This window comes from Aotus nancymaae, unplaced genomic scaffold (genome assembly GCF_030222135.1).
Source record: "Aotus nancymaae isolate 86718 unplaced genomic scaffold, 86718_ANA_hifiasm-v0.15.2.pri h1tg000018l, whole genome shotgun sequence".
NCBI classification, from domain to species: Eukaryota; Metazoa; Chordata; class Mammalia; order Primates; family Aotidae; genus Aotus; species Aotus nancymaae.
The window spans coordinates 1,946,891-1,974,599 of record NW_026988430.1 but is presented as its reverse complement, the minus strand read 5'-3'; the positions used below and the strand labels follow the sequence as shown (position 1 = coordinate 1,974,599).

The 27,709-nt window shown below is 43.9% G+C and overlaps 1 protein-coding gene across 1 annotated transcript in view; it reads right to left on the bottom strand.

Moving 5' to 3' along the window:
- Window positions 1-25,098, bottom strand: part of NCBP3 (nuclear cap binding subunit 3) — a 40,681-nt gene extending 15,583 nt beyond the window's left edge. The window contains exons 1-7 of the mRNA XM_064378077.1: window positions 24,916-25,098; window positions 19,227-19,292; window positions 16,438-16,543; window positions 5,298-5,423; window positions 2,170-2,298; window positions 1,843-1,919; window positions 1,015-1,123 (exon numbers count right to left, since the gene is read on the bottom strand). Of these exons, the coding sequence (XP_064234147.1) occupies window positions 1,015-1,123; window positions 1,843-1,919; window positions 2,170-2,298; window positions 5,298-5,423; window positions 16,438-16,543; window positions 19,227-19,292; window positions 24,916-25,098 (796 nt within the window). The remainder of the gene's footprint in view (window positions 1-1,014; window positions 1,124-1,842; window positions 1,920-2,169; window positions 2,299-5,297; window positions 5,424-16,437; window positions 16,544-19,226; window positions 19,293-24,915) is intronic.
- Between the last annotated feature and the right edge of the window lie 2,611 nt (window positions 25,099-27,709).

Genomic DNA, 27,709 nt, shown 5'->3' with positions numbered 1-27,709 from the left:
ACAAAAGAAAAACAGTACCTTTACAGTGGAAAAATCTAGTGATTATTGCCTTCACCAAGTGACTAAAGTGAATATCCCTAGGAATGGGACGAGTAAGTGTCCCAGGCCTCCTGACATGATGCACTGGAAATGACATGACATCGCTTCCGTGGCATGCCTGCCTCAAATGCACAACCCTAATTCAACCAGGAGGAATCATCAGACACACTCAAACCGGGGACATCCTATAAAACAGTAAGCCTACACTCTTGGAAAACACGGGAGGACAGGAGTAGCTCCAGATTAAGAGAGGCTAAGGAAACATGACATCCTTAAAAACACTTAGTCCTGGATTGGATCCTAGACCTGGCTGGGTGGGAAATACAGAAGCGACATTATTGGAACAGCTGACAACACCTGAATATAGACTACGGATTAGGTAACAGTACTCTATTAATGTCAGATTCATTGATTTTGATGAGTGTGCTATGTGTAAGACAATGTTCTTGCTCTCTGGAATACGTATTCAAGTATTTAGGGGTGACGGGTTTTCATCTTCAACTAACTCTCAAAAAAACAGTATTTGTATATGTGTATACATATATACACGTACACACACACACATTTTAAAATGCCCGCCGAAAGTCACTGTGTGCAAAAAGTCTTATGAGACAGGAATTAGAGCTTAATGGTATACTGGCAATGTTCAGAAGGATCCTGCTGCAATAGATTAAAAAGTTTCATTTTAAAGTTTTCATAATTCAGATGTAACTGGCTGAAAACACATGGGACAAACCAGTTTTAAGAGAAAATCACTTACTTTAGCTAGAAGTCACAGAAGTATACAAATATATTCACTTTAAAAGTCAGAAATTCCAGCTCAGGCAGCAAGCACTTATTTCATAAGCAAGAATATTATAATTTGAAGGGAACTTTGAGATTACTTGATCTAACTTCTATTAAAAAAAAAGGATGTCACTCCACAATAAATCATTTTGATTGAAAATACAAAACAATACCAAATAAAAAATTTACCTTTTGTAGCAAATCTCATGAATAACCTATTTCCTTTAGCAAGTTTGTTAGCTGGACGAAGATCGTTTCTTAACAAAGACTCCTCTTCTACCTGAGACAACGTGTCCAACTTAAGAAAGAAGAGTATTTTTAATATAAAAATTAAAGTCCTTTTCATATTTCTTCAGTAGTCAAGTTACCATTAAGAAAAGCATTCTACCTTTAATACGTACAAGCGTTATAGCACCAGTTCCTCTGTAGAATTTCTAACTAGGAGGTTTCCCGCCCACCTTGTCTAAAGGAACAGTCTCCACCATTCTCTATTCCCTACTCTTTCCTGTTTTCATAGCACCTGTCACCACCTGACACAGTATTAGGATCTGTGCATCGGTGTATCATCTGTATTCCCCACTAGAATGCAGGCTCCAAGAGGGCCAGGACTTTGTTTTGCTTGAAGCTTTATCCCTGGCACTTAGAATATGGCATATAGTAGGTACTCAGTAAATATTTTTTAATGAATACATGCTAATATTTCTAACAGCAGTACATAATCCATTAGGAAATATGCCATTACTTGCTGTTTCTTAATTTTACCGATTAGATAACACTTCAAAGTATTTCTCAATAAAACTATTTTCTTTTTTGTAGAAGGATGAGCACTGTTCTGGGGTTTCAAGGTGAATTGTTACATCCACATGACCTTAAAGGACAAGAGCCTTGTGCACCCTCAGAAGGTCTCACGGTGAAAGCTAGAGGAAAAACACAACTAAGTCTTTTAGACTTCAATTAAAAAGACAGTAAGCATTTTTTCCAACAGCGCCTGACGTCTACCTTTGCCCTATTACTAACCTCTACATCACTTGCGTTCTCGTCTTCAACCTCTCCTTCTTCAGCTTCATCATCATCTGAACTGTCTTCCTGCTTGTCTAACATGGAATGTGAAGGACAAGACGAAACAAGGTAAAAGATTTCATATCATGAGATACAGGATGAACTATTTCATATAATTTTTAAAGTCCAGCGTTTTCCCCTTTGCTGATGATCTAAAGCATCATAACTTACTTCAGAACCACCTGGTGATGAGAGGCTACAGCAGTCTGCTGAGACACGCACAGCGCACAACGGGACTGCGTGAAGAGGACTTTCAGACCCAAGTTCCCTCTTTTGTTCACTTACCTTTTTTACTTTTCTCAGATGGCTTGTCCTCACTGGCATCCCTGCTTCTTATCTTATCCTGTGCAGGCAGAGAGCTCATATTGATAAGGGCTCGTGTAGCTGTCATTTCATCCAGCCAAACTACATTACCTGAAATAAAATATAAAATAAGACGCTACATGGTACGCAAATAGTAAGTTTCCTGAGAGCAGATTCTGCACTGCATTCATCACTATGGCCTCATCTAGCAATAGATTATCATCAGTAAATATACAAACCAACTAATGAAGAGAAATATAGGCCAGGGACGGTGACTCACACCTGTAACCCAGTACTTTGGGAGGCCACAGCAGGAGACTCACTTGGAGTGAGATCATCCTGGGCAACACAGTGAGACCCTGTCTCTACCAAAAATACAAAAATTAGCTGGGCATGGTGGCATGAGCCTGTAGTCCCAGCTACTTGGGAGGCTGAGGTGGGAAGATGGATTGAGCCCAGGATATTGACGCTACCATGCAATGCCACAGGATATTGACGCCAAGGTCATACCACCGCACTCCAGCCTGGGGAACAGAGTGAGACTTCATCTCAAAAGAAATGAAAAGTTAAAAATAAATAAAAAAGAAAAATGAAAGAAAGAAAGAAAAAAGAAGAAAGAAGGAAAGAAAGAAAGAGAGAGAAAGAAAAAGAAAGAAAGAAAGGCTGGGCGCAGTGGCTCAAGCCTATAATTCCAGCACTTTGGGAGGCCGAGGCGGGTGGATCACGAGGTCAAGAGATTGAGACCATCCTGGTCAACAAGGTGAAACCTCGTCTCTACTAAAAATACAAAAATTAGCTGGGCATGGTGGTGCATGCCTGTAATCCCAGCTACTCAGGAGGCTGACGCAGGAGAATTGCTTGAATCCAGGAGGCGGAGGTTGCGGTGAGCCAAGATTGTGCCATTGCACTCCAGTCTGGGTAACAACAGTGAAACTCCGCCTCAAAAAAAAAAAAAAAAGAAAGAAACAAAGAGAAAGAAAGAAGAGAGAGAAAGAAAGACAGGAAAGAAAAACAGGAAAAGGGGAAGGGAAGGGGAAGGGGAGGGGAAGGAAGAAAGGGCGGACATGGTAGTAAAGCCTCTCTGACGAAATTAGCCTAGAGCTGCATTTCCAAACTGGGTTCTACAAAATAACTTAAGTATTCCATGAAAAAGGGTTGTGCATATTAACACTATTGGAATAGAACACAGGTAGTTAAATACTTAATATGTATTAGCAGTTCTTGATGACGATCATAGCTGTCAGGTAAGTTTGGATTACCCTTTATACCACTGCCCACTACAGGGAAGCCCTTCGCCGTTCCTTGTTGTCGGGACATGCTAAACGATGTTCCCCTTCATCACTCCAATTGTAAATCGTGGGTGATGAAGGTATCCATGGGATAAGTATAATGGAGGCATAACAGCCAGTTGGCTTTGTAGCAACTAAATTAATGTGCCCCTTTAAGGAAGATAATTTAGCAAGAAAAGGGCTTTGAGAAGTCTTATAGAAAATAAACCTCTTCAACTCTGTTTAAAACAGCATTTCTCAAAATTATGTGTCCCCCATATCTGAGTTTGGGAAATGAAGGTCTGAAGGCTCTTACTTCTGTTACTAACGTGCCATGTGGCCTTAAGCATTTTCCTTCCTCTGTTTCTCAGGTTCCGATATACAAGGTAGGTGAATCACTAATTCTGAGGGTCCCAACAATTCTAAAGTCCCTTAGCTACAGTTTTAAAAACTTAAATCAGGGTTAGTAAACTAGAATCCTCAGGCAAATTTGTTTATATTTGCACCAGCTTTATTTAGGTATAATTAATGTACAATAAACTACACACATCTACCACCTGTTTTTTTTGTTTTGTTTTGTTTTGTTTGAGACAAAGTCTTACTTTGTTGCCCAGGCTGGAGTTCAGTGGTGCTTTCTCAGCTCACTGCTGCCTCCGCCTCCCGGGTTCAAGTGATCCTCCTGCCTCAGCCTCCCAAGTAGTTGGGATTACAGGTGTGCATCACCACACCCAGCTAATTTTTAGTAAAGACAGGGTTTTGCCATGTTGGCCAGGCTGGTCTTGAAACTCTTGACCTCAGGTGATCCACCCGGCTTGGCCTCCTAAAGTGCTGAGATTACAGGCATGAGCCACCATGCCTGGCCTACCACCTGTTTTTGTAAATAAAAATCTACTGGAAAACAGCCAGGCTCATAGTTGATGTATGATTTAAAGTTGCTTTCATGCTACCACAGCAGAGCTGAGTAGATGTGACAGAGACCATTAAGCCTACAAAGCCTAAAATAACTGCATTCCAGCCCTTTATAGAAAAAGGTGTGTCAATTCCTGATTTGGATACTGTAAGTTAAACAGAAAGAAAAAAGGAGAAAAATGTTTCACTCAGTCATGTTTCTTCTTTCAATGAACACACTCCATCAACATCTTCCTAAGAGAGCAGCTAAGAAAAGCAGGCTGCTCTCTAGGGTGCTACCTAGTAGGTCAGCAAGTAAAGCCGGACAAGAAGTGAGTCAAGACAAGAAGCCAGCAAAGCAGTAAGCAGAGGTCAGGCCAGACTGACAGCAAGGAGGCGAGTTAACAAGGACAGTTAGCCCACAAGTTGGAAAGCTTGGAGGTTAGGGCAAGCAGGTGACGTTCTAGAACCCGCAGTGCAAGGCAAGCAGAAATGAGAGGTCTGGTACAGTATCAAGAGCATTCTGGTCTAGCTCTAGGTCAGAGACACAGGCAGAGTCAGCCCTCTGAAGAACTGTACAGAAAGTAGCAATGACAAAGTCCAAGCCCTGAAAATGCAGCCCCAAGTCTGTGCAGTTGGATCCTCTCCTTTACTGGGAAGAGTGAGTGTTAAAGAGGCCTCAATCGAGTACGCCAGATTCAGATGCCAGTAACCCACCTCCTAGAGTCCTGGTCACCACCTAGGCTGACTTGGAACACTGATGGGGTGTGAGCTGGCAGACTGGTTAGGGCATGCCGAGTTTTGTCGGTGGACAATGTTTTCTCTGCTAGACTAAGAGCAGAAGCTATACATGAATGAGTGGTATGGACCATAATCATTCACCATCTCTGATGGCAAGAACGCTTGCAAAATCATCAACAAAAGCATATTCACAGAAAACTCGGGGGTACTTACAGGAGGTATCATCCAACCATTCGATGTGAGCTGGAGGATATTCTTTAAAATAGGAAAAGACATCTTGGGTGCTCATCTCATCTACTCCGCAAATGTAGATTGTCTCCAGTCTCACTTTGGGGATTGCTGGAAAGACAAGACACAGAAAAGATGATAGAATTTTCCTACCCACAACTGCACATCCCATCAGTTCTCCTGTCTGATAGTTCAGATAACATGAGTTTAGAAAGAAATATGCTGAGAGATACTACAATTATTTCAAAAGAGCATGAGACATAACAGTAAGGTAAACTACCTTAATTTTTAGCCCTGAACAAGAGCATTAATATAATTCAGAACAGGCATATCAGGCTCAGAAAGATTAAACAAAGGTGTTGATAAATACATGATACCTCTCCTCACATTAATCTGTAGCAATCACAGCAATATCAAGCTCCATGGGAGTATCTGTTGAAGTTAACTAGCTAATTCTAAAATTCTTAAATGTACGTTAAAGAGAAACGTACATTACTGGAGACAATTCTGAAAGAGAAAAGATGCTACCTGTTGATATGTCAAAGCACGGAACTAAAAAAATCCTACAAATCAGTTAAAAAAAAGACAATCCAAAATAAAAATGGACAAAGGACATCAGTCTGTGATTTACATACAAGGAAATACAAAAGGCCAATACACACGTGCAGAGATGGGCTGACTTCACTACCAATCATTAATACGCGCATTAAAACAAGAAGATGCCAGTTTCCACTGACCCGATTTTACATCTTATTTCCCCACATCTCTGGCACTTGAATTGAGAGATTCCACATCTTATTAGTATGAAATGTTGGCAGAAAGTAGGGGGAAGAGCTACTTCCCCTGCTGGTGGGAGTATGAATTGGCATCGTCACTCAAACTGTGTCTATTAAAAATGTGATTTTGCACATGCCCTACAGATCTAGAATTTTATTCCTCAGTATTGGCCCTAAATAAACCCAAGCAATTGGATTCACAAAGTAGCTCACACAAAGATACTCGCTGCAGCACTATTTCTAATAACCCAGTAATTACCAGGGTAATAAATCATGTTTTACCCACATTATAAAATATTATGTGGTTAACAAAAATGAGATAAATTATATACCAAAGAAAGATTCTAAGATGCATTACTCAGTGAAAAAACAAGTTGTAAAAAATTACATACAAGGTGATGATATTTAAAAAAAAACGCACAAAACAAAACATTTACTAAGGGTGCATATTTATGTATTCAAACACCTAGCAAAGGCCAGGCCTGGGATGAGTCACACTGACGATAGCTGCTACTTCTGAGGAGGGAGAAAGGTTCAAGACTATGGTCAAAATGGAAACTTAGCCATATCAGGATTGCATACTTTTTTTTTTTTTTTTTTTTTTTCCCCACGAATACAAATTGATTATGTTACACATCTGGCATGAGGTGACTTCTTGAAAGCTCAGTTCAAGACAAAACAGAAAATGCTGTATTTTATTGCAAGTAATAGCAACTTTCTTGTATTTGATATTTATAAAAAAAAAAAAAAACTTTCATAAAGTTTCTTTGAGCACTTTTTTTTTTTTTTCCCCCAAAGTAAGGCCACAAATGGATTAGAAGGGGGAGGAAACCAAGGAGCAGATAACATGGGAGTGTCAGCAGGTGACATTGTAACATCTCTTTTTTTTTTTTTTTCTTTCTGCTATATTTTTCTTTTTTTTTTTTTAAAGAAAAAGAGAATAGGAAGGAGGAAAAAGGAAGAGAAAGAGAGAGAGAGAATGAGGAAGAGGGAGAAGGAAAAGAAAGAGGGAGAGAGAATAGGAATATTGCTTTCTTGCCCAGGCTAGAATGCAATTTAGTAATGGGTATTGAAAACCTCTTGTATACTGATAATTATACTTAATGATGTAGTCAGGAAGGAATAAGGGAAGAAGATAACAAACAGCCAACCAATATTTAATTTAAACCTATGAAATGCTATGCGATTACTAAGGAGTGATTTACTTCCAATTATATAGTCACCTTTGGAATAGGTGTGAGGTGGTAATGTATGTTTTGTGTATTTGAAGTGGAGAGTTCTATAAATGTTTATTAAATTTACTTGTTCCGGGTCTGAGTTCAAGTTCTGAATATCCTTGTTAATTTTCTATCTCGTTGATCTATAGAATCGTTAGCTCTTCTTGTTGCATTGATCCTTTTGCCATTATGTAATGTCATTCCTCGCCTCTTTTGATCTTTGTTGCTTTAAAGTCTACTTTATCAGAGGCGAGAATTGCATCTCCTGCTTTTTGTTTATTAGTTTATTTTTACTCTCTGTTTGATTGGTAAATTTTCCTCCTTCTCTCTGAGTCTTTGTGTATTGTTGCATGTAAGATGGGACCGGATGCAGCATACCGATGGGTTTTGGCTTTTTATCCAGTTAAAACATATATAAGTTTAATACCGGCGTTTGATGCTAGCTGGCTGTTTTGCCCATTAGTTGATGTAAATTTTTTATTGTGTTAAAGTTCTTTGCTTTTTGATATATTTTTGGAAAGGCTGATATTGGTTGTTCCTTTATATGTATAGTGCTTCTTTCAGAAGCTCTTGTAAAGCAGGCCTGGTGGTGGTGAACTCTCTAAGTACTTGTTTGTTCGCAAAAGATTTAATTTTTCCTTCGCTCATAAAGCTTAGTTTGGCTGGATAGGAAATTCTAGGTTGAAAGTTCTTTTCTTTAAGGATGTTAAATATTGGTCCCCACTCTTTTCTGGCTTGTAGGGTTTCTGCTGAGAGATCTGCTGTAAGTCTGATAGGTTTCTCTTTATGGGTAACCTGACCTTTCTCTCTGGCTGCCCTTAGTATTTTCTCCTTCATTTCAACCCTAATAAATCTGGCAATTATGTGCCTTGGGGTTGGTCTTCTTGAAGAATATCTTTGTGGTGTTCTCTGTATTACCTGGAGTTGAATATTACCCTGCCTTGCCAGGTTGGGAAAATTTTCCTGAATGATATCCTGAAGAGTATTTTCCAACTTGGATTCATTCTCTTCGTCACATTCAGGTACACCTATCAAACGTAAATTAGGTCTTTTCACATAGTCCCATATTTCCTGGAGACTTTGCTCATTCCTTTTCATCCTTTTTTCTGCATTCTTGTCTTCTCGTTTCATTTCACTGAGCTGGTCCTCGACTTCTAATATCCTTCCTTCTGCTTGATCAATTCGACTGTTTAAACTTGTGCATGCTTCGCGAAGTTCTCGTGTTGTGTTTTTCAGCTCCATCAATTCACTTATATTCTTCTCTAACTTGTCCATTCTCGTTAACATTTCGTCAAACCTTTTTTCAAGGTTCTTAGTTTCTTTGCATTGGGTTAGAACAAGTTCTTTTAATTCACAGAAGTTTCTTATCACCCACGTTTTGAAACCTGCTTCTGTTATTGGAACACACGTGTAATCTATTAAGCCTTGTTCCGTTACTAATGAGGAATTGCAATCCCCTGTAGAGGGAGAGGCATTCTGATTTTGAGTATTCTCTACCTTTTTACGCTGGTTTCTTCCCTTCATTATATATTTGTCCGTCTGTCGTCTTTATAATTACCGACTTTCTAACTGGGTCTCTGACGTCCAACTTGTTGATTCCCTGCGCCGAAATCTGAGCAATCCACTGAGCTGGCCAAAACAGCAGTGTTAAGATTGATGGTGCTTTTCTGCCCGGGAATCTCCGGACTCTGCACCAAGAACTGGCTTGCTAAGGCACCAGCAAAACCGCCACGCCGGCCACAAGAGTCGCCCTGGCGACCCCTGGAGCTCCTCCACTGGGAATCTCCTGGTCCGTGAGCAACAAATATTCGTCTGAAAGTGTGGCGTCCTCTCGTTCTTTGCGCTTTCACTGGGAGGTACGTGCCCGAGCTGCTAATCATCAGCCATCTTGGATCTCTCTCCTTTTTTTTTTTTTTGAGATAGAGTCACACTCCCTCACCTAGGCTGGAGTGCAGCGATGTAATCTCGGCTCACTGCAACCACCGCCTCCTGGATTCAAGGGATTCTCCTGCCTCAGCCTCCTGAGTAGCTGGGACTCCAGGTGTGCATCACCACACTCAGCTAATTTTTGTATTTTTAGTTAGAGACGGGGTTTAGTAGAGACCATGTTGGCCAGGATGGTCTCTATCTCTTGACCTTGTGATCCGCCTGCCTTGGCCTCCCAAAGTGCTGGGATTACAGGAGTGAGCCACTGCGCCTGGCCAACTGCATATTTTTTTACTACATATTTTAAGTACATTATCTCCTTTAATCTTAATTGCAAAATATGTAAATATATCAATAAGAAAAAATAAATTTAAAATACCTATATTATCTACTACCTAGCTTTATGCTTAATTCCTTATAAGATCTCAGGCACACAGAACATTACATATGAAACTGGGGCCCATGTTACCTCTCCACATCCCTTCTCTCTCTTCCTTCTCTAAGGCAATTCTGTCAAGGGAGTGGTTCATGGGTCCAAAAAAAGTAGAAAGCATAAGTAAGACCTACTGTTTAATAGCACAATAGGGTGACTACAGTTAATAATAATTTAATTATAAATTTTAAAATAACATAAAGAGTATAATTGGATTGTTTGTAACTCAAAGGATAAACGCTTCAGGGGCCTAGGCACTCTGGAAGGCCGAAGGGGGCAGATCACTTGAAGTCAGGAGTTCGAGACCAGCCTGCCCAACATGATGAAACCCCATCTCTACTAAAAATACAAAAAATTAGCCATTCACGGTGGCATGTGCCTGTAGCCCCAGCTACTTGGGCGGCTGAGGCAGGAGAATCACTTGAACCTGGGAGGCGGCGGTTGCAGTGGGCCAAGATTATGCAACTGCCCTCCAGCCTGGGTGACAGAGCAAGACTCCGTCTCAAAAAAAAAAAAAGCTTGAGGGGATGGATACCCCATTCTCCACAATATGCGTATTTCATGTTGCATGCTGGTATTGAAACATCTCATGCACCCCATAAATACATATACCTACTATGTACCCACAAAAATTAAAAAATAAAATAATTAAAAAAAGAATTTAGTGTCCATTACTCCCAGACATGTTTTTATATGCTATTAAGAAAATTTTAAATATATTTAGCCCATCTTTCTTCTGCAGATATATGCTACCACTTCTATTAAAACAAAAAAATTTACAAATTAAAAAATGTGTTTAGTAACTTTAAACTCATAAGAATTTTAAATCTCAAAGAGTTAAGAGATGTGTTTAACAGGAGCCCACGTAAGTGTGGCCAGACTAATGCAGGTGAGTAGTTTCCTGACATCCCAAATTAAAGATGATAAAGACACCATGAAGATGTATGAATCCAGCTGGGCATGGTGGCTCATGCTTGTAATCCCAGCACTTAGGAGGCTGAGGTGGGAGGACTGCTTGAGCTCAGGAGTTTGGAAGACCAGCCTGGGTAACACAGGGAGACCCCACTTCTACAAAAAATTTTAAAAATTAGCTGGGTATGGTGGTGTGCAGCTGTAGTCCTAGGTATCAGGAGGCTGAGGCAGGAGGATCCCTTGAGCCCAGGAGGCTACGGCTGCAATGAGCCACTATCACACGACTGCACTCCAGCCTGAGTTACGGAGTAAGACTTTGTTTCAAAAGGAAAAAACCACCATGCCCAGCTAATTTTTGTATTTTTGTAGAGATGGGGTTTCACCATGTTGCCCAGGCTGGTCTTGAACTCCTGACCTCAAGTGATCTGTCTTGGTCTCCCAAAGTGCTGGGATTGCAGGCATGCACCACTGTACCCGGCGCCTGCATTTTTTTCTTTTTTTTGTATCCTTACCTGCTTCTTTTGAACAGGATTATCCATTGCCAAAGTTTTGAATGTATATGACATTCTCTAAATTAAAATACACATGTGAGGCTGGGTGCAGTGGCTCATGCTCATAATCCCAGCACCTTAGGAGGCCAAGGTAGGAGGACTTGAGCCCAAGAGTTTGAGACCAGCCAGACATCCGAAGCCAGAAATTTTGTTCCTTACATTCTTTCTCTTTTGCTTTTCAGGATTTCTTCACCTGTAGATCTGGCTTTAACGTCGTAATGTTTGAACAATGTTAGAATGCCCTTGACAATTATTTCTGTCACTTTTTGGTCTTTGTTTCTAGGCTAGTCTCATTTAAGAGTAATTTTTTTTGTCAGATCAACAAGTCTCCTATCTACTTTTTTTTCTCCCTCCTCCTCAGTTTGCTTCCTCTACCATCACTCGGGGTCCTCCTTGCTTTCTTCTACCTTCTGTGAAACCATCTCTTTACTTCCCACAGGCTCTTTTTGTTCCAAAATCATGACTTTTAACTCTAAGAACTGAGAAGGCCCTTGGACTGAATAAATCTTTGTTTTCCATCCTGCATTTAGGCCTCTGTTCACTACTGCACTGCCGGTCACTAATAAGGATTCCCTGGGGTTCCCCAGAAAAGAGAAGGTAGCAAATTTTAGGTGAGCACAACTCGCCAAAGCACACATGTGGGAGACAGATGAATTGTGACGAGAATGGCACAAATCTGAACCACTCATGCCAGGCAATACGGTAACACGGAAATGCTGACCAGAGACTGACAAGGAAAAAGGAAAAAAAGCAGTGTGACTACGAAGGGAAAAACAGAAGTTCACACCCAGAAGAGATGAGAAGGAAATACAGAGAATGTTGACAAGGACTACGTCTGGATGGTAGACTGTGGGCAACTTTGCTTCCTGTTCTCTCATCCAAATGTGCTTTGGTGAGCATGAACTGTTTGTAAAAGAGCTGATGAAGAAAAGATTATAGTCCAGCGTGAACAAGCTCATCAAACATGCTGACAGCGGCCAGGCGTGGTGGCTCATGCCTCTAATTCCAGCACTTTGGGAGGTCAAGGCGGGCAGATCACCTGAGATCGGGAGTTCAAGTTCATTAAGGCATGTAATCCCGTTCTTCATGACAGTAAAATGAAATGTGGGCCTTATAATAGAATCATTATGATATCGGAATAACTGTCCACCAATCACCACCCACTGGATGAAGAAACAGAAGCCACGCATGTCACAGTGGGGAGGAACAGCGCGGAGCAGAGCTGGGAGCTGAGAGGTAGAGTTGTGATGAAAATTAACAGACTGAAAACAGAGGTTTGAAATCAACAAGATGTAATTTAACAGGAATACACTGAAAAGTAATTTTTTTTTAAAGCCTCAAGTACAAGATGTGAAGGACTGTTCTGATGGGCACACTTCCTGGGGAAAGAGCTAGTTGCTTCAGCTGCATATAGGATGAGTGCAACACCATGAAGAGGCTGAGACAGAGACCATGGTAACAGCCCTGCCGTTCTCCCTGCACATCTAACCACAACTGGAACCTGCATCTCGTCTCAGGAAGAACATTCAGAAACTGGAAAGCGTTTAGAGAAGGGAGACCAGAAAGTCGCATCACATGAAGAAAAGTTAAGCGAATAGGCGGTAGGCCTGTGCTTCCACCACCCAAAGGGCCATGTACGAAAGGACTTCAGTGTTGTTTTAAGAGTCACGCAGTCACTAACAGACAGCAATTACTAGAAGGCAATGCTCAACACAAGTAAGCATCGAAAAATAAAGTTGTCTGCCTCACAGTTCTCATACCATCACTTAAGAAACGTTCAGGCAGAAGCCAAAAGACCATGAGGAAGTTTGTCAAAAGGCCTGCAGCACTGGGCAGGTAACCTAGATGACCTCTAAGGTCTCTTCCAAACACAGGAGCTTTGATCTTGGGGAGAAAGAGACTGAAGCTGTTTGACACTGAGTCATTCAAATGCAGCAAGTCATTCTTGATGCAGAATAGTCTAATGTAGCACGTCCCAGACTGAATGCTGGCCGAGCAGGTAGGAACACAGGCTTCAGTCAGATCAGCCTTCCAACCTCAGCTGTGCTACTGACAGAGCTGTGGGACTATAAGCAAGTTTCCCAACCTCTCAGCACCTTAAATTTTCTCATCAGTGAAATGGAAATAATAAACACCTTCTCCTCAAAAGGCCGTTGGCAGGATAAGTTAATTACACAGCAGAGTGACTGGCACATAGTAAGCATTTGACAAATCTGATCTTTTATTACTATTGTTGGTATTAATAACAAATAACTTGAACTTTCTGGACACCTGGCGTAGATGCAGGCGTCAACATGCTTATTCCAATTTCCCCACTCTCCCAAGCAGCTCGGTCACTGAAATCACTGCTGGGAAGGTGAAGAATACCAGATGACGATGACACTGACATTAACTGGGCACCTGCTGCGTGCCAAGCGTCACTCCACCAACTGTGACATTCTGTTAGTCTCCCAGCAGCCCTGTCATCTGCCTTTCCAGATAAGGAAACTAAGATTTTTAGAGGCTAAATATCTTGCCCAAGGGCACAGAGCTAGAAAGTTACAAGTTAAGATCTGAATCGAGGTAACTGGGCTTCAGAGCTCGTGCTCATTACCACAAAACCAATGGTTCTCAATCCTGGCTGCACATTAAAATCACCCGGGAAGATATAAAAACAGTAACTATCATCCAGCTGCGGTGGCTCATGCCTGTAATCCGGCACTTTGGGAGGCCAAGGCGGGTGGATCACAAGGTCAGGAGTTCAAGACCAGCTTGGCAAACATGGTGAAACCCCATCACTACTAAAACTGCAAAATTAGCCGGGCACAGTGGAACGTGCCTATAATCCCAGCTACTTGAGAGGCCGAGACAGGAAAATCGCATGAATCCAGGCAGCAGAGGTTGCAGTGCGCCAACATGGTGCCACTGCACTCCAGCCTGGGCGACAGAACAAGACTCCGTCGCAGAAAACAAAACCAATAGCTAACCCTGGGACCTATCCAACCCCAACTAATGTAAACTGATCTGAGACGGGCAGCAGGAACACTATCCTAGGCCATGCCGACTCCTGGATGAAGAATAGATTGAAATAAGCGACCTTCCCCAGCTGACATCCCAGGGCAGACCTTATTGCCTTTTTTAGGAATATCTTTAGAACCATGAGATTGGAGTTGTATTTTAAAAAAAGGAAAAAAAAATTTTTTTAAATTAAAAGTTAACCCCAAATGTGATCCTAAGTATCGTATTTCCATTTTACAGACAAGGACACTGAGACTAACAAGGCTCAATAACTCACCCACAGTCACAAAGGAACTGAGACTAGATTCCAGGAGGAGGTGAGAAACCACTTCAAGTGGGTGAGCAGAGATGCTTCATGGAGGAAGTGACACCTGACCAGAGACAAGGCATGCAAAAAGGAAGGGCAAATGCGCAGTGAAAGGCATGAACCATATCAGAGGCAAGCCATCTCAAGGAACGCTCTCAGGACCAGAAGACAACAGGTGTGATAATAAGTGTCTAGTCCAGGGAGGAAAAGAAAAAACAAACAAACGACCAGGTGTGATAAAACCACGATTCCCTCAAGGTGGAGCTGTGAGAGAGGACCCTGAATGTGCAGGCACCTGATACCAAGCCATGTGCTGTCCGCCGCCTTCACAGGACTTCCTCAGACAGAAACCCCTGCCCACGAGGGAAGCAAGGTCGTGTTTCTGACTTGAACGAGTCATGCAGGATAAAGAGTGAGGCAGCTCTAGAGTTCAGCTCTGGTCCACACTACTGTGCTGTTAGGACTCACTGAGGAGGGACACCATTTCAATCACTAGCACATCCCACACCACACAGCAACAGAGCAAAGGAGTTAAGAGCGAGGCTGGAGAGTCCAATAAACAGGTTTGAATCCTGACTCCACCTTTTCTAGCTACATAACCCTGGGCAATTTATTAAACTACTTTGAGCCTGCTTCCTCCTTTGTAAAATAGGGATCAAAATATATTCCTCATAGAGTTGTTGTGAGCAACAAAAAAGACACATGTAATGTGCTTAACAGTGTCTGGTAAAAAAGCAATGTCACAAAAACAGCAGCTATTCTTTCATCCATTCAACATATTTACAGAGCTTTTGCTTTTATCAACCAAACAAGGCCAGAGAAGCTCACACAATACCGCAGAGGCCTTTACCATGTGTTCAGAAAGCTGCCTACTAAGCCCTTTGTGAACACCCAAATGTGCAAATACCACAGAGGGAAGCCTTTTGCATTCATGGATTTATATTAGAGCAGAATAATAAATAAGAATATAGACTCACTAAAAAAGTAGTAATTTTTCCTTTTATTTATAAATTGTTTTAGAAAACTGTAGCAGATTACTATATACGATAATTCAAGGTGAGTTCTAGGGTGCAAAATACGCCAACAGAACACAAAAGTGAAATAAAATCACAAGTGCAACTGGAAGGGCAGGCTTAAAACTCAGGGCAGGATTAGTTTAGCTTTCTCTGACAATAGGATTATCACCAGATTCAGATTTCTTTTTTTTTGAGACAGAGTCTCACTCTTGTCCAGGCTGGAGTGCTGTGTCTCTGCAGAGACCCGGATATTCACACTCGATGACCGAGAGGGCATACGCTAGTGCTGCTGTGACTTACAACCAATCTCAGCTCACTGCAACTTCCGCCTCCAGGGTTTAAGCGATCCTCACGCCTCAGCCTCCCGAGTAGCTGGGATTACAGGCATACGCCACCACACTCAGCTAATTTTTGTATTTTTTAGTAAATAGGATTTCACCAGGCTGGTCAGGTTGGTCTCAAACTCCTGACTACAAGTAATCCACCTGCCTCGGCCTCCCAAAGTGCTAGGATTATAGGCAGGAGCCAGCAAGCCTGGCCAATAGATTCAGATTATCAATAAAAGTGTTCATGGCTTTTCCCCACCAATCTCAAAACTGCTCCAACCCCCTAAAAGAAGGTCTCACTGTGATACACTTTCACTACATTTAAAGGCAAAGAAAAGTTAACACCTTTATGATAAAAGCAGAAAATGAGTAAGGGTCCTTAGAAGCACAGGTTTGAATCTCAGCTCCACCACTAACTGGTAACTTTTTCTGGGCCTCCTCAGAAAAGACAATCTCTTATTTCCCAGCTCTAATATTTGAGCCAGCTGACAGCATCTGAACCTTAAACAGGAGATCTCAGAAATGGAGACTTAGAGGTCCCTTCTCGCAGGAGTGTTTGGATAAGGAGTGGACACGCAAGGCAAGGCCGGAAGCATGAGACAATGGCAGGGAAAAGTCATTCTCTGGGGAAATGTGGAAAAATTTCACCCAAAACACCCTGTACCTTTCTTCATCATGTCTCGGTCCAAGGCTACATTTCTTTGGGCAAGGTTGACTTCTGATCGAAAATGGAAGCGCTTGGCTCGCTGTTCTTTCTTTTCAATTGCTTCCTAGAAAGTACAGAAAAAGTTAAAAGTAGTAAAAGATGGTGAAGGCACGTTAAACTGCAAATGCATCACGATGCATCAGTGGCAAACCTGAAATACACAGGAAGAAATAAGCAGCGCTGCACCCTGAATCAGCTCTGCAGAGACCCGGACATTCACATGCAATGACCGGGAGGGCATACGCTAGTGCTGCTGTGCCTTACAACCATGGCCAACCCTACACCACCTGTCACTGTGCCTGGGACGTACTAGGAACTCAGTGAGTATCTGCTGACTGAATGAAGAGTGCTTTACCATTTAGGAAGTTAGATGACATTTCATTTGTTATTATCAATTATGCCAACAAATCACAACGAAACAATTTCAACATCCCAATTTTCCAGGTGCAGAAATGGAGGCACAAAAAAGCAAAAAGATTTGCTGGAATACTTCGGCTAGTAAGCAAGCAGATCTGATTCCAGTGCTATTTCTAGCACTACAACCACCATTTCTCATTGTCTGTGGGCATGGTAATCACACCTATCACGCTCTTCCACATTATATCTGCCTGAGCAGTCCACTCCCTAAAGCTAGTCTGTTTAAAAATAACACTGAAGCAAAAAAAACTCTCTCTCCTCTTCCAGCCTTGTGTCCATGGAATCACCAGTTTTCATCTTTAAGTGATAAGAACCATGGACACTTCACGGAAAAAATAATCCGCTTTGTAAGTTTCTTCTAGGAGCTAAAATAAAGCCAGGTCCACCTGTGGGCTTCTTTCTGATGGCTCCTAGGAACCCTTCACTAATTGCTTTTTTTTTTTTTTTTTGCTTGCTTTGTTTTTGAGATGGAGCCTTGCTCTGTCACCAGGCTGGAGTGCAGTGGCACGATCTCAGCTCACTGCAACCTCCACCTCTCAGGTTCAAGTGATTCTCCTGCCTCAGCCACCAGAGTAGCTGCGACTACAGGCATGCACCACCACGCCCAGCTAATTTTTGTATTTTTAGTAGAGACAGGGTTTCGCCACGTTGGCCAGGATGGTCTCGATCTCTTGACTTCGTGATCTGCCTGCCTCGACCTCCCACAGTGCTGGGATTACAGGCGTGAGCCACTGCGCCCGGCCCCCTTCATTAATTGTATGTTGACTCTGCCACACTAACTGAAGGTCTGACTATAGAAACCTTGCGGGGATTGGTAAAGTAGCAACACTTCTGTTATTTCCCAATAGTTATGCCCATTTTTTCACTGAAGTCTTCCTAGTACAAACAACAATTTACCTTCCTTTAGAAACAAAGTACTAACTCTGAGACTACCACCCTTTTCCCATATACCTGTTTCATATGATGGCAAACGGTGTAAGATTATCAACAGTCTACTTATTCAATTACAATAAAAAAAGATTTTCACTTTATTCTCTTTTCTTGTCTAAAAGATGACCAATTCTTTTTTTTTGTTTTTTTTGGTTTTTAAGTAAGTGGAAACACACTGAGACACAGATAACTATAAAAAGGTTAGCTGGGCGTGACGGCATCTGCCTGTAGTCCCAGTTAATCAGGAGGCTGAGGCAGAAGGATCAACTGAACCCAGGAAGTGGAGGTCGCAGTGAGCAGAGATTGTGACCCTGAACTCCAGCCCTGAACTCCAGTGACAGAGTGAGAATGTCTCAAACAAACAAAAACAAAACAAAACAAAAAACTATAAAAAGGTAGGCATGAAATATTTTTATTTTTGCTTTTACCTATTCAATACAGCAATATATACTATTATTCAGAAATGTAATACAAAATTCTGTTCCAAACTGCACAATTAAAATCAGAAAAATTGTCTAAAATTGAACATCACTGATTAAAGCAACTTATATGTATTGACTACGTAGAAGGAAAATAATAGGCTTGACTCTATGAGGTGTTACGGTGAAGGCGGTAATCTAGTAATAGCAATCATTAGATAAAAGTCTTAGACCAATAGTCTTAAAAGACCAATAGTCTTAGGTACTGAGAATAATTCCCTTGACTTGGGCTTCAAACTTCAGACAGCCAGGCAATCAAGAAGCCCTATTTTTCTAAGTCTACAACTGATGAGGAATAAAGACTATTAAGAGCCTACTATGTGCCAGGCACTTTTTATGTTTTGTTTCATGTTAACTGAAACAGTACACGTTTTTTAAAGAATGGACATATCATTTAAAAAAGCATTCCTGATACTGGCCATTTTCTTGGAAATGGTTACATACAGGTATCAAGGTAGAGTGATTTTACCTCTCCATGGCTGTCCTGAATAGTTTCAAGATGCATGAAGACATCATTGTATAACACAACATTTTGTTTTTTTGACATAAGTTCTCACTGTTGCCCACACTGGTGAGCAGTGGCACGATTTCAGCTCACTGCAGTCTCGACCTCTCAGACTCAAGCGATCCTCCCACCTCAGCCTCCCGGGTAGCTGGGACTACAGACAAGTGCCACCATACCCAGCTTATTTTTGTATCTTTTGAAGAGACGGGTCTCACTGTGTTGCCCAGGCTGGTCTCGAACTCCTGGGCTCCAATGATCCACTTGCCTTGGCCTCTCAAAGTGCTAGGATTACAGGCATGAGATTTAAATCCAGCAACAAAAGAAAAAAGAAAGTATTTACTGCTAAGTCCTAGGGGTCAGGTTGATTAAGTTCACTTGCTCATCACCCTGAATAAAGGCATCCCAGTCTGCCTTACCTTGGAGGTGACATCAATCCCAGTGATGAAGCTGCCAGCCTTGTTTTCATATCTTCTGCTTGTGTCCTAACACAAAGGGGAAGGGTGAGAAATTCAGACGGCAATAGAGGAAAAACGCATGATAAAAGTCAGCCTGATGACTGGTTGTTTTGTTTTTTTTTGTGACAGTGTCTCACTCTGTCGCCCAGGCTGGAGTGCAGTAGAAGCATCACGGCTTACTGCAGCTTCAACTCCCCTGCAACCTGGACTTCCCGGGTTCAAGCAATCCTCCCACCTCAGCTTCCCGAGTAGCTGGGCCTTTGGGCACGTGCCACATCGCCCAGCTAATTTTTTTATTTTTGTAAAGGCAGGGTCCCCGCTATGTTGCCCAGGCTGGTCTCCAACTCCTGGTCTCCAACTCCTGGGCTAAAGCAGTCCTTTTGCCTCAGTCTCCCAAAGTGTTAGGATTACACACACGAGCCATCACACCCAGTCTGGTTCTTTTTGTTTTTCTGTTTGTTTGTTTTTCGAGATGGAGTCTCGTGCTATTGCCCAGACTGGAGTATAGTGGTGTGAACTTGGCTCACCTCCACCTCCCGGGTTCAAGTGATTCTCCTGCCTCAGCCTCCCGAATAGCTGGGATTACAGGCATGTGCCACTGCGGCTGGCTAACTTTTTTATTTTTAGTAGAGATGAGGTTTCACCACGTTGGCCAGGCTGGTCTCAAACTCCTGACCTCAGGTGATCTGCCTGTCTCAGCTTCCCAAAGTGCTGGGATTCCAGGCGTGAGCCATCGCACCTGGCCAGTCTGGTTCTTTTTGAATAGTCATTCTTTTCAAAACCCTTCCCTACCCCTGACAACCTTTTATTAAGAAGCCCCACGCCAGTGATTCTATGCTATCAATCAGATCTTCCAATAAGAAGATCAGAGCCTATCCAAAACCTGAATTAATTCCATGAAAGGTGAGGCACACTCAGCTCCCCAGCCTCGTCTGAACAAATCCCCATGTCCGGCCACCAGGTGGAGCATAACCCTCCACCTCAATGCAGAAGGTCCAGCCTCACCTAGAACTCCCAAGGCAAATCCGGCACAGTGCAATGCAAAGAGGATGGGATGTGAACACCAGGCGAGCACTGAAGCCTCAGCTCTGACAGTCACTAATTACAGGACACTGTGGTTTCCTTGACCTCTCTGGGTCTCAGTTTCCTCCGTGGTATCTACCTGCCTTCCTGAACTCTTTCACTGCTCTTCCATTTGTGCTATGAACTTTCCAACGATCCTGGACCCACCTCAGAGCCTCCGTGCTTGTTATTGCCCCTGCTGGAGAACTCCCTTGCAATCTGCACAAGGCTGGCTCCCTTTCGTCATTTAGAGTTTAGCTAAAGTGTCACTATCTCAGAGGACTTCCCTGACCATCCTATCTATCACATTCTACTTCCCCCTCTGCAAAGACTCCCCTCTCCCCCGCACTCTCCCCGCTCCCCGCACTCTCTATCCCATTAACATGGTTTACTTTCTTCACACCACTTAACACTGACAAAATTATTTATTTACTGTGTCCCCACCTGGAACATAAACTCCGGGAGGGAGTTTGATCTTGATCTTGATCAAGGCACCTAGGACTGTGCCTGGTACATAGTCGGGGATGCAATAAATACACGTTGAGGCCGGGACGCGGTAGTTCCTGCCTGTAATCCCAGCACTTTGGGAGGCTGAGGCGGGTGGATCACTAGGTCAGGAGTTAGAGACCAGCCTGACCAACACGGAGAAACCCTGTCTCTCCTAAAAATACAAAATTAGCCAGGTGCGGCTGTGGATACCTGTAGTCCCAGCTACTCGGGAGACTGAGGCAACAGAATCACTTGAACCTGGGAGGCAGAGGTTGCGGTGAGCCAAGATTGCGCCATTGCACCCCAGCCTGGGCAACAAGAGCGAAACTTCGTCTCAAATAAATAAATAAATAAATAAATAAATACACGCTGAACTGAATGACCGAAGGAATGGTAACACCTACTTCACAACGGCAGTGATATTTATTTTGGTTCTGTTTGTTTTTTTTTTATTATTATTGTACCCATTTTATAGATGAAGAAACTGAGTCACAGAAAGGTTAAGTAAAAGTGTGTAGTATGTGTTGCTCCAGAATATTGTAGCTGATTTTCATGCCAGACCCTTATTGAGTTCAATAGGAATGGCACCAGGTTCACGAGCCTGAAGAGGAGACCTGGAGCTGGTGAACAAGATATAAGGTTAATTGAGGGGATTATGTAAAGGGTGGTCCAGTGGCAGTGATTTGCAAAGGAGAACCACTACTCTTTGTAAAAAGCATGCAGTTTTTTTTTTTTTCTTATTTCCACTAGATATACAGAAGAACTCTATCAAAGTTAGCAGTGTTAAATGAGGTTAAAAATCTCACACACGTAAGATGGATTAGGTCCACGTTTTATGGAAAAGATCTTTTTTTAAAAAAAAAAAGGAAGAAAGAAAGGAAGAAAAAAGAATGAAGAAGAGGAAGAAAAAGGAAGAGAAAGAGAGAGAGAGAATGGGAGTATTGCTTTCTTGCCCAGGCTAGAATGCAGTTTAGAAATGGGTATTGAAAGCCTCTTTTATACCAATAATTATACTTAATGATGTAGACAGGAAGGAATAAGGGAAGAAAATAACAAACAAGCAGCCAACCAATATTTAATTTAAACCTATGAAATGCTATGCGATTACTGAGGAGTGATTTACTTCCAATTATGTAGTCTCTTTTGGAATAGGTGTGAGGTGGTAATGTGTGTTCTGTGTATTTAAAGTGGAGAGTTCTATAGATGTTTATTCAGTTTACTTGTTCCGGGCCTGAGTTCAAGTCCTGAATGTCCTTGTTAATTTTCTGTCTCGTTGATCTATAGAATCGTTAGTTCTTCTTGTTACATTGATCCTTTTGCCATTATGTAATGTCCTTCTTTGCCTCTTTTGATCTTTGTTGCTTTAAAATCTATTTTATCAGAGGCGAGAATTGCATCTCCTACTTTTTATTTATTTGTTTATTTTTACTCTCTGGTTGGTTGGTAAATCTTCCTCCATCCCTTTGTTTTGAGTCTTTGTGTATCGTTGCATGTGAGATAGGTCTGGATGCAGCATACCGGTGGGTTTTGGCTTTTTGTCCAATTTGAATATATACGAGTTTAATACTGCCATTTGATGCTAGCTGGCTGTTTTGTCCATTAGTTGGTGTAAATTTTTCATTGTGTTGATGTTCTTTGCTTTTTGATATATTTTTGGAAAGGCTGATATTGGTTGTTTCTTTGTATGTATAGTGCTTCTTTCAGAAGCTTTTGTAAAGCAGGCCTGGTGGTGGTGAAATCTCTAAGTACTTGCTTGTTTGCAAAAAATTTAATTTTTCCTTCACTTTTAAAGCTTAATTTGGCTGGATATGAAATTCTGGGTTGAAAGTTCTTTTCTTTAAGGATGTTAAATATTGGTCCCCACTCTTTTCTGGCTTGTAGGGTTTCTGCTGAGAGATCTGCTGTAAGTCTGATAGTTTTCCCTTTGTGGGTAACCTGACCTTTCTCTCTGGCTGCCCTTAGTATTTTCTCCTTCATTTCCACCCTAATATATCTGGTGATTCTGTGTCTTGGAGTTGGTCTTCTTGAAGAATAGCTTTGCAGTGTTCTCTGTATTACCTGGAGTTGAATATTGCCCTGCCTTGCTAGGTTGGGAAAGTTTTCCTGAATGATATCCTGAAGAGTATTTTCCAACTTGGATTCATTATCTTCGTCACATTCAGGTACAGCTAATCTAACGTAAATTAGGTCTTTTCACATAGTCCCATATTTCCTGGAGACTTTGCTCATTCCTTTTTATCCTTTTTTCTCCAATCTTGTCTTCTCGTTTCATTTCACTGAGCTGGTCCTCAACTTCTGATATCCTTTCTTCTGCTTGATCAATTCGACTGTTTAAACTTGTGCATACTTCGCGAAGTTCTCGTGCTGTGTTTTTCAGCTCCATCGATTCACTTATATTCCTCTCTAAATTGTCCATTCTCGTTAGCATTTCGTCAAACCTTTTTTCAAGGTTCTTAGTTTCTTTGCACTGGGTTAGAACAAGTTCTTTTAATTCCCAGAAGTTTCTTATCACCCACCTTTTGAAACCTGCTTCTGATAATGGAACACACTCACTCTCCATTAAGCCTTGCTCCGTTGCTGATGAGGAACTTCGATCCCCTGTAGAGGGAGAGGCATTCTGATTTTGAGTATTCTCTGCCTTTTTAGGCTGGTTTCTTCCCTTCATTATATATTTATCCCTCTGTTGTCTTTGTAATTCCCGACTTTCTAACTAGGTCTCTGAGCGGACTTCCAACTCGTTGATTCCCAGCGCCGAAATCTGAGCAATCCACTGAGCCGGCCAAAACAGCGGTGTTAAGATTGATGGTGCTTTTCTGCCCGGGAATCTCCGGACTCTGCACCAAGAACTGCCGCGCTGAGGCGCCAGCAAAACCACCGTGCCGGCCCCAAGAGTCGCCCTGGTGACCCGTGGGGCTCCTCCGCTGGGAATCTCTTGGTCCGTGAGCAGCAAAACTTCGTCTGAAAGTGTGGCGTCCTCTCGATCTCTGCGCTTTCACTGGGAGCTACTATCCCGAGCTGTTAGTGATCAGCCATCTTGGATCTCTCCCCCTCCTGTTTTGTTTTTGAGATGGGGAGAAGTGAAAGGAGGGACCCCAAAGGGGTCTTGCTATGTTGCTGAGGCTGGTCTGGAACTTAGACTCCTGAAGAGCTGGTACGCGTGCACGGCCAGTATATTTAAGTGACACAATGAAGCGAATGGCAGTGAATGAAATGAATGTAGTGAATGGCAAATCTACTGTGTAACTGCTGTTAATCATAACCATTCACGTTTGCCCTCTCTAGCGATCATACCTTAACCTTTCTCCGTAACTTCAGTCTAAATATGTTGACATGTGGTCAAAAGTAGTTCATGTTAGGTGAGAAATTAAGAGGAGTCTTCCAGGCCTGAGACCAGCTCTAAGAACTGGATATCCAGCTACCAAGCCACAAGCAAAACACCTCTTACCATTCCCAGCGTGGTGAAGGAGGGACCAAGGACGTCTATTGGTCGTCTCCACTTTGTTTGCATTGAGTCAGTCAGATGCTGGGGCCGCGGTCTAGGTGCCAGTGGGGCCGCGGGGGTCAGGGCGACCCTGATCACGACAGAAGCAGTGAGCTCTGCTGCTGACAATGTACTTGTCTGCTGCTCTACGCACTCCCAAGAGAAAGAGCGAGTGCCGTGTTTCACAGAACCCACTTCCTCCGGGGCAAGACCCTCAGGAGACCCGGGCGCTGGCGCTACCCAGCAGCTCCTTCGGTGCTGTCCTGGTTCTGTTCCCGCCCAGGGCTCTCCCTTTATCTCATCCCTCCAGCCCCTCCTCACTCACCCCCTTGCACTGCGCGGCTCGGAGGGGGCAGCGGAGGAGGGTCCTCAACTCCCTCCCTGCTCCCCGCCACCCCCTCAACCCCCATTTCCGGCGCCCCGGCGTCCTTTCTCCTGCTCCGCGTCCCTACTCCAGACCGGCGCCCCCGGCCCCAGGGCGAGGCTCCCCTCTCTCCCGCTCCCCCGACTTCCCCGGCTGGGGCTCCGGCCGCCGCCCCTTCCGGACCCCTCCGGACCCCTCCGGCGCCGGGCACTCGCCCTGCGACCTCCTCCGAGCCCCCCGACCCCCGCCCGTACCGGGATCAGTTCCTTCAGCGAGCGCCGCACCGGCACGATCTCCAGCTCGCCCTCCTCCACCTCCATGGGCTCCGGCTCGCCACGGTCTACACCGGACTCCACCTCGGGGGACGGGAGCCCCAGGGCCGGCCCCGCCGGGGCCTCTGACTTCACCGACACCCGCAGGCCCCGTACGGCCGCCATCGCTGCCTGCCGGCCGCAGCACCGAGAGCCCGCCCCTCACGGCCGCCGGCTAGAGCGCCACGGCCACTGGCCAAAAAGGAGCCGCCGCAGCCACCTAGAGCGTCGCCGGCTTCCGCCAGAAGGCCACCCTCAGCGCCGCCGCCCCCTGGTGGCGGGAGGAACCCGGGCGAGCTGCGTGGGCGAGACCGGGGAGGAGAAGGCGGGACTGAGCGGGGAGGGGGGCGGGGCCTGCGGGAGCGGACGGAGCCTCGGGGAGCCCCGGTCAGTCTGGGGTTGCAACGCCTTGAGGCTAACCCTGCGCTAAACGCTAACTTTACTGGGCGATCACTATGTGCCAGACACTTCCAAGCCCTCGAACCCTTAGAACAACTCTGTGAAGTATAACCTATTATGACCCCATTTCATATATGAAGAAACTGAGGGATAGACATTGACCCAAGGAAGCCGGGCCCAGTGGCTCACGCCTGTAATCCCAGCACTTTGGGAGGCCGAGGCGGGCGGATCACGAGGTCAAGAGATTGAGACCATCCTGGCCAACATGGTGAAACCCTGTCTGTACTAAAAAAATACAAAAATTAGCTGGGCGTGGAGGCGCTTGCCTGTAGACCCAGCTAATCGGGAGGCTGAGGCAGGAGAATTGCTTGAACCCAGGAGGTGGAGGTTGCAGTGAGCCAAGATTGCACCAATGCACTCCAGGCTGGGCAACAAGAGTCAAACTCCATCTCAAAAAAAAAAGAAAAGAAAAGAAAAGAAAGAAAGAAAGAAATTGACCCAAGGTGACAGGCTATCGAAGGGATAAGAGCTGCATCTGAGTCTGGCTCTGGAGCTTCCAATGAGCCTTGCTATGTCACCTCTGGGCACTCTGTGCGTTTATAAAGTTACTTACCTCGCCGGGCGTGGTGGCTCACGCCTGTAATCCTAGCACTTGGGAGGCCGAGGTCATCATGATGAAACCCCATCTTTAGAAAAATTAAATAAATAAATAAATAATGTTACTTGCCTCACCAGTCTTTGTCTCTTCAAAGTCTCCCCCAGATTGGCCCATGTTACATACACAAAGACTGAGACTCCAAGAGAGAGGGGCCTGCCCAAATTGGACGCCAATTTCCCGACTCCTGAGGGTGCCATCCGCTGTAGACCTGTGAGCAGATATTTCTAACGAGAGCCTGGTGGGGGAGAGGGGAGTTGTCTAGGCATCCAGAGGGTGTCACGTTCAGAGGGTGTGAGCAGTCGTTCTGAGTCCTCATTTATTTTCTTTCTTTCTGCCTTTATTTCTTTTCTTTCTTTCTCTTTTTCATTTCTTCCTCCCTCCCTTTCTCCTTCCTTCTTTCCTTTCTTTCTTTCTCTTTCTCTCTTTCTCTCTCTCTTTCCTTCCCTCCCTGCTTCCCTCCCTCCCTCCCTCCCTTCCTTTCCTTCCTTCCTTTTCTTTTTTGTAGAGACAGGGTTTCACCATGTTGGCCAGGCTGGTCTCTAACTCCTGACCTCAAGTGATCCACCACCTCAGCCTCCCCAAGTGCTGGGATGACAGGCGTGAGCCACAGCGCCCAGCCTGATTCTTGATTTTGCATCTTCCTTTCTGGAACAGGCTTTGGGTCTGTTTTCCCATCTGAGGAGGGCATAGGTGAGACCCCACAGTCTCTGAGGCCCTACCAGCTCTGACCACGGAGGAGCAAATCATGATAAACCAAGGAAGAGCTTGGCCAGCATCGGACAAACCTGCGTTTCCAGCTGGCTGGCCCTGCCCATGCACCATGTGTGACCTTGGGCAAGCTGTTTAGCCCTACGGAGTCCCAGCTCCCTCATCAGTAAAATGGACCATTACCCACCTCCAAAGGAGGCTGTGAGGATTAAATGTGATAATTTACATGTAGATACAGGACCCAGTAGAACCGGTGCAGTACATCATAGTTTTTCTTAAATTTGGGCTAAACCACAGGATAAACACAAGATGGAGCTCTTTAGAGGACTAGTTTTATTCTATGAAGGGGACACAAAGTAGTTTTAAAAATTGAGTTGAATGCATACGTAGAATGCGTGTGCACATGTGTGTGTGCACGTGTGTGCGTGTGTTTAATTTCCTTTTTTTTTTCTTTGAGACGGAGTCTCGCTCTTTCACCCAGACTGGAGTGCAATAGCGCAATCTCAGCTCACTGCAACCTTCACCTCCTGGGTTCAAGAGATTCTCCTGCCTCAGCCTCCCGAATAGCTGGGATTACAGTGCCTGCCACCACACCCGGCTAATTTTTGTATTTTTATTAGAGACAGGGTTTCACCATGTTGGTCAGGCTGGTCTCGAGCTCCTGACCTTGTGATCCACCTGCCTCGGCCTCCCAAAGTGCTCGGATTACAAGTATGAGCCTCCATCCTGGTCATGTGTGTTTAATTTCAAACAAAATGTGTACTTGGGGTGGCCAGCTATAGGTGACAGTCACATGCCCCATCATTACTAGGCCTGTGGGGTGAGGGGATGGGAGAGGAGGAAGCAATCCCTCCTCAGCTATGGACATCAGGAGGCCAGGAGAGAAGGCTGGGCAGTCCCCTCTCCCTGCTGGGGAAGAGCCTTGTTGCTTGAGGCCTCAATTCAGTGAGGACTCAGTGTTGCAGTTCAGTG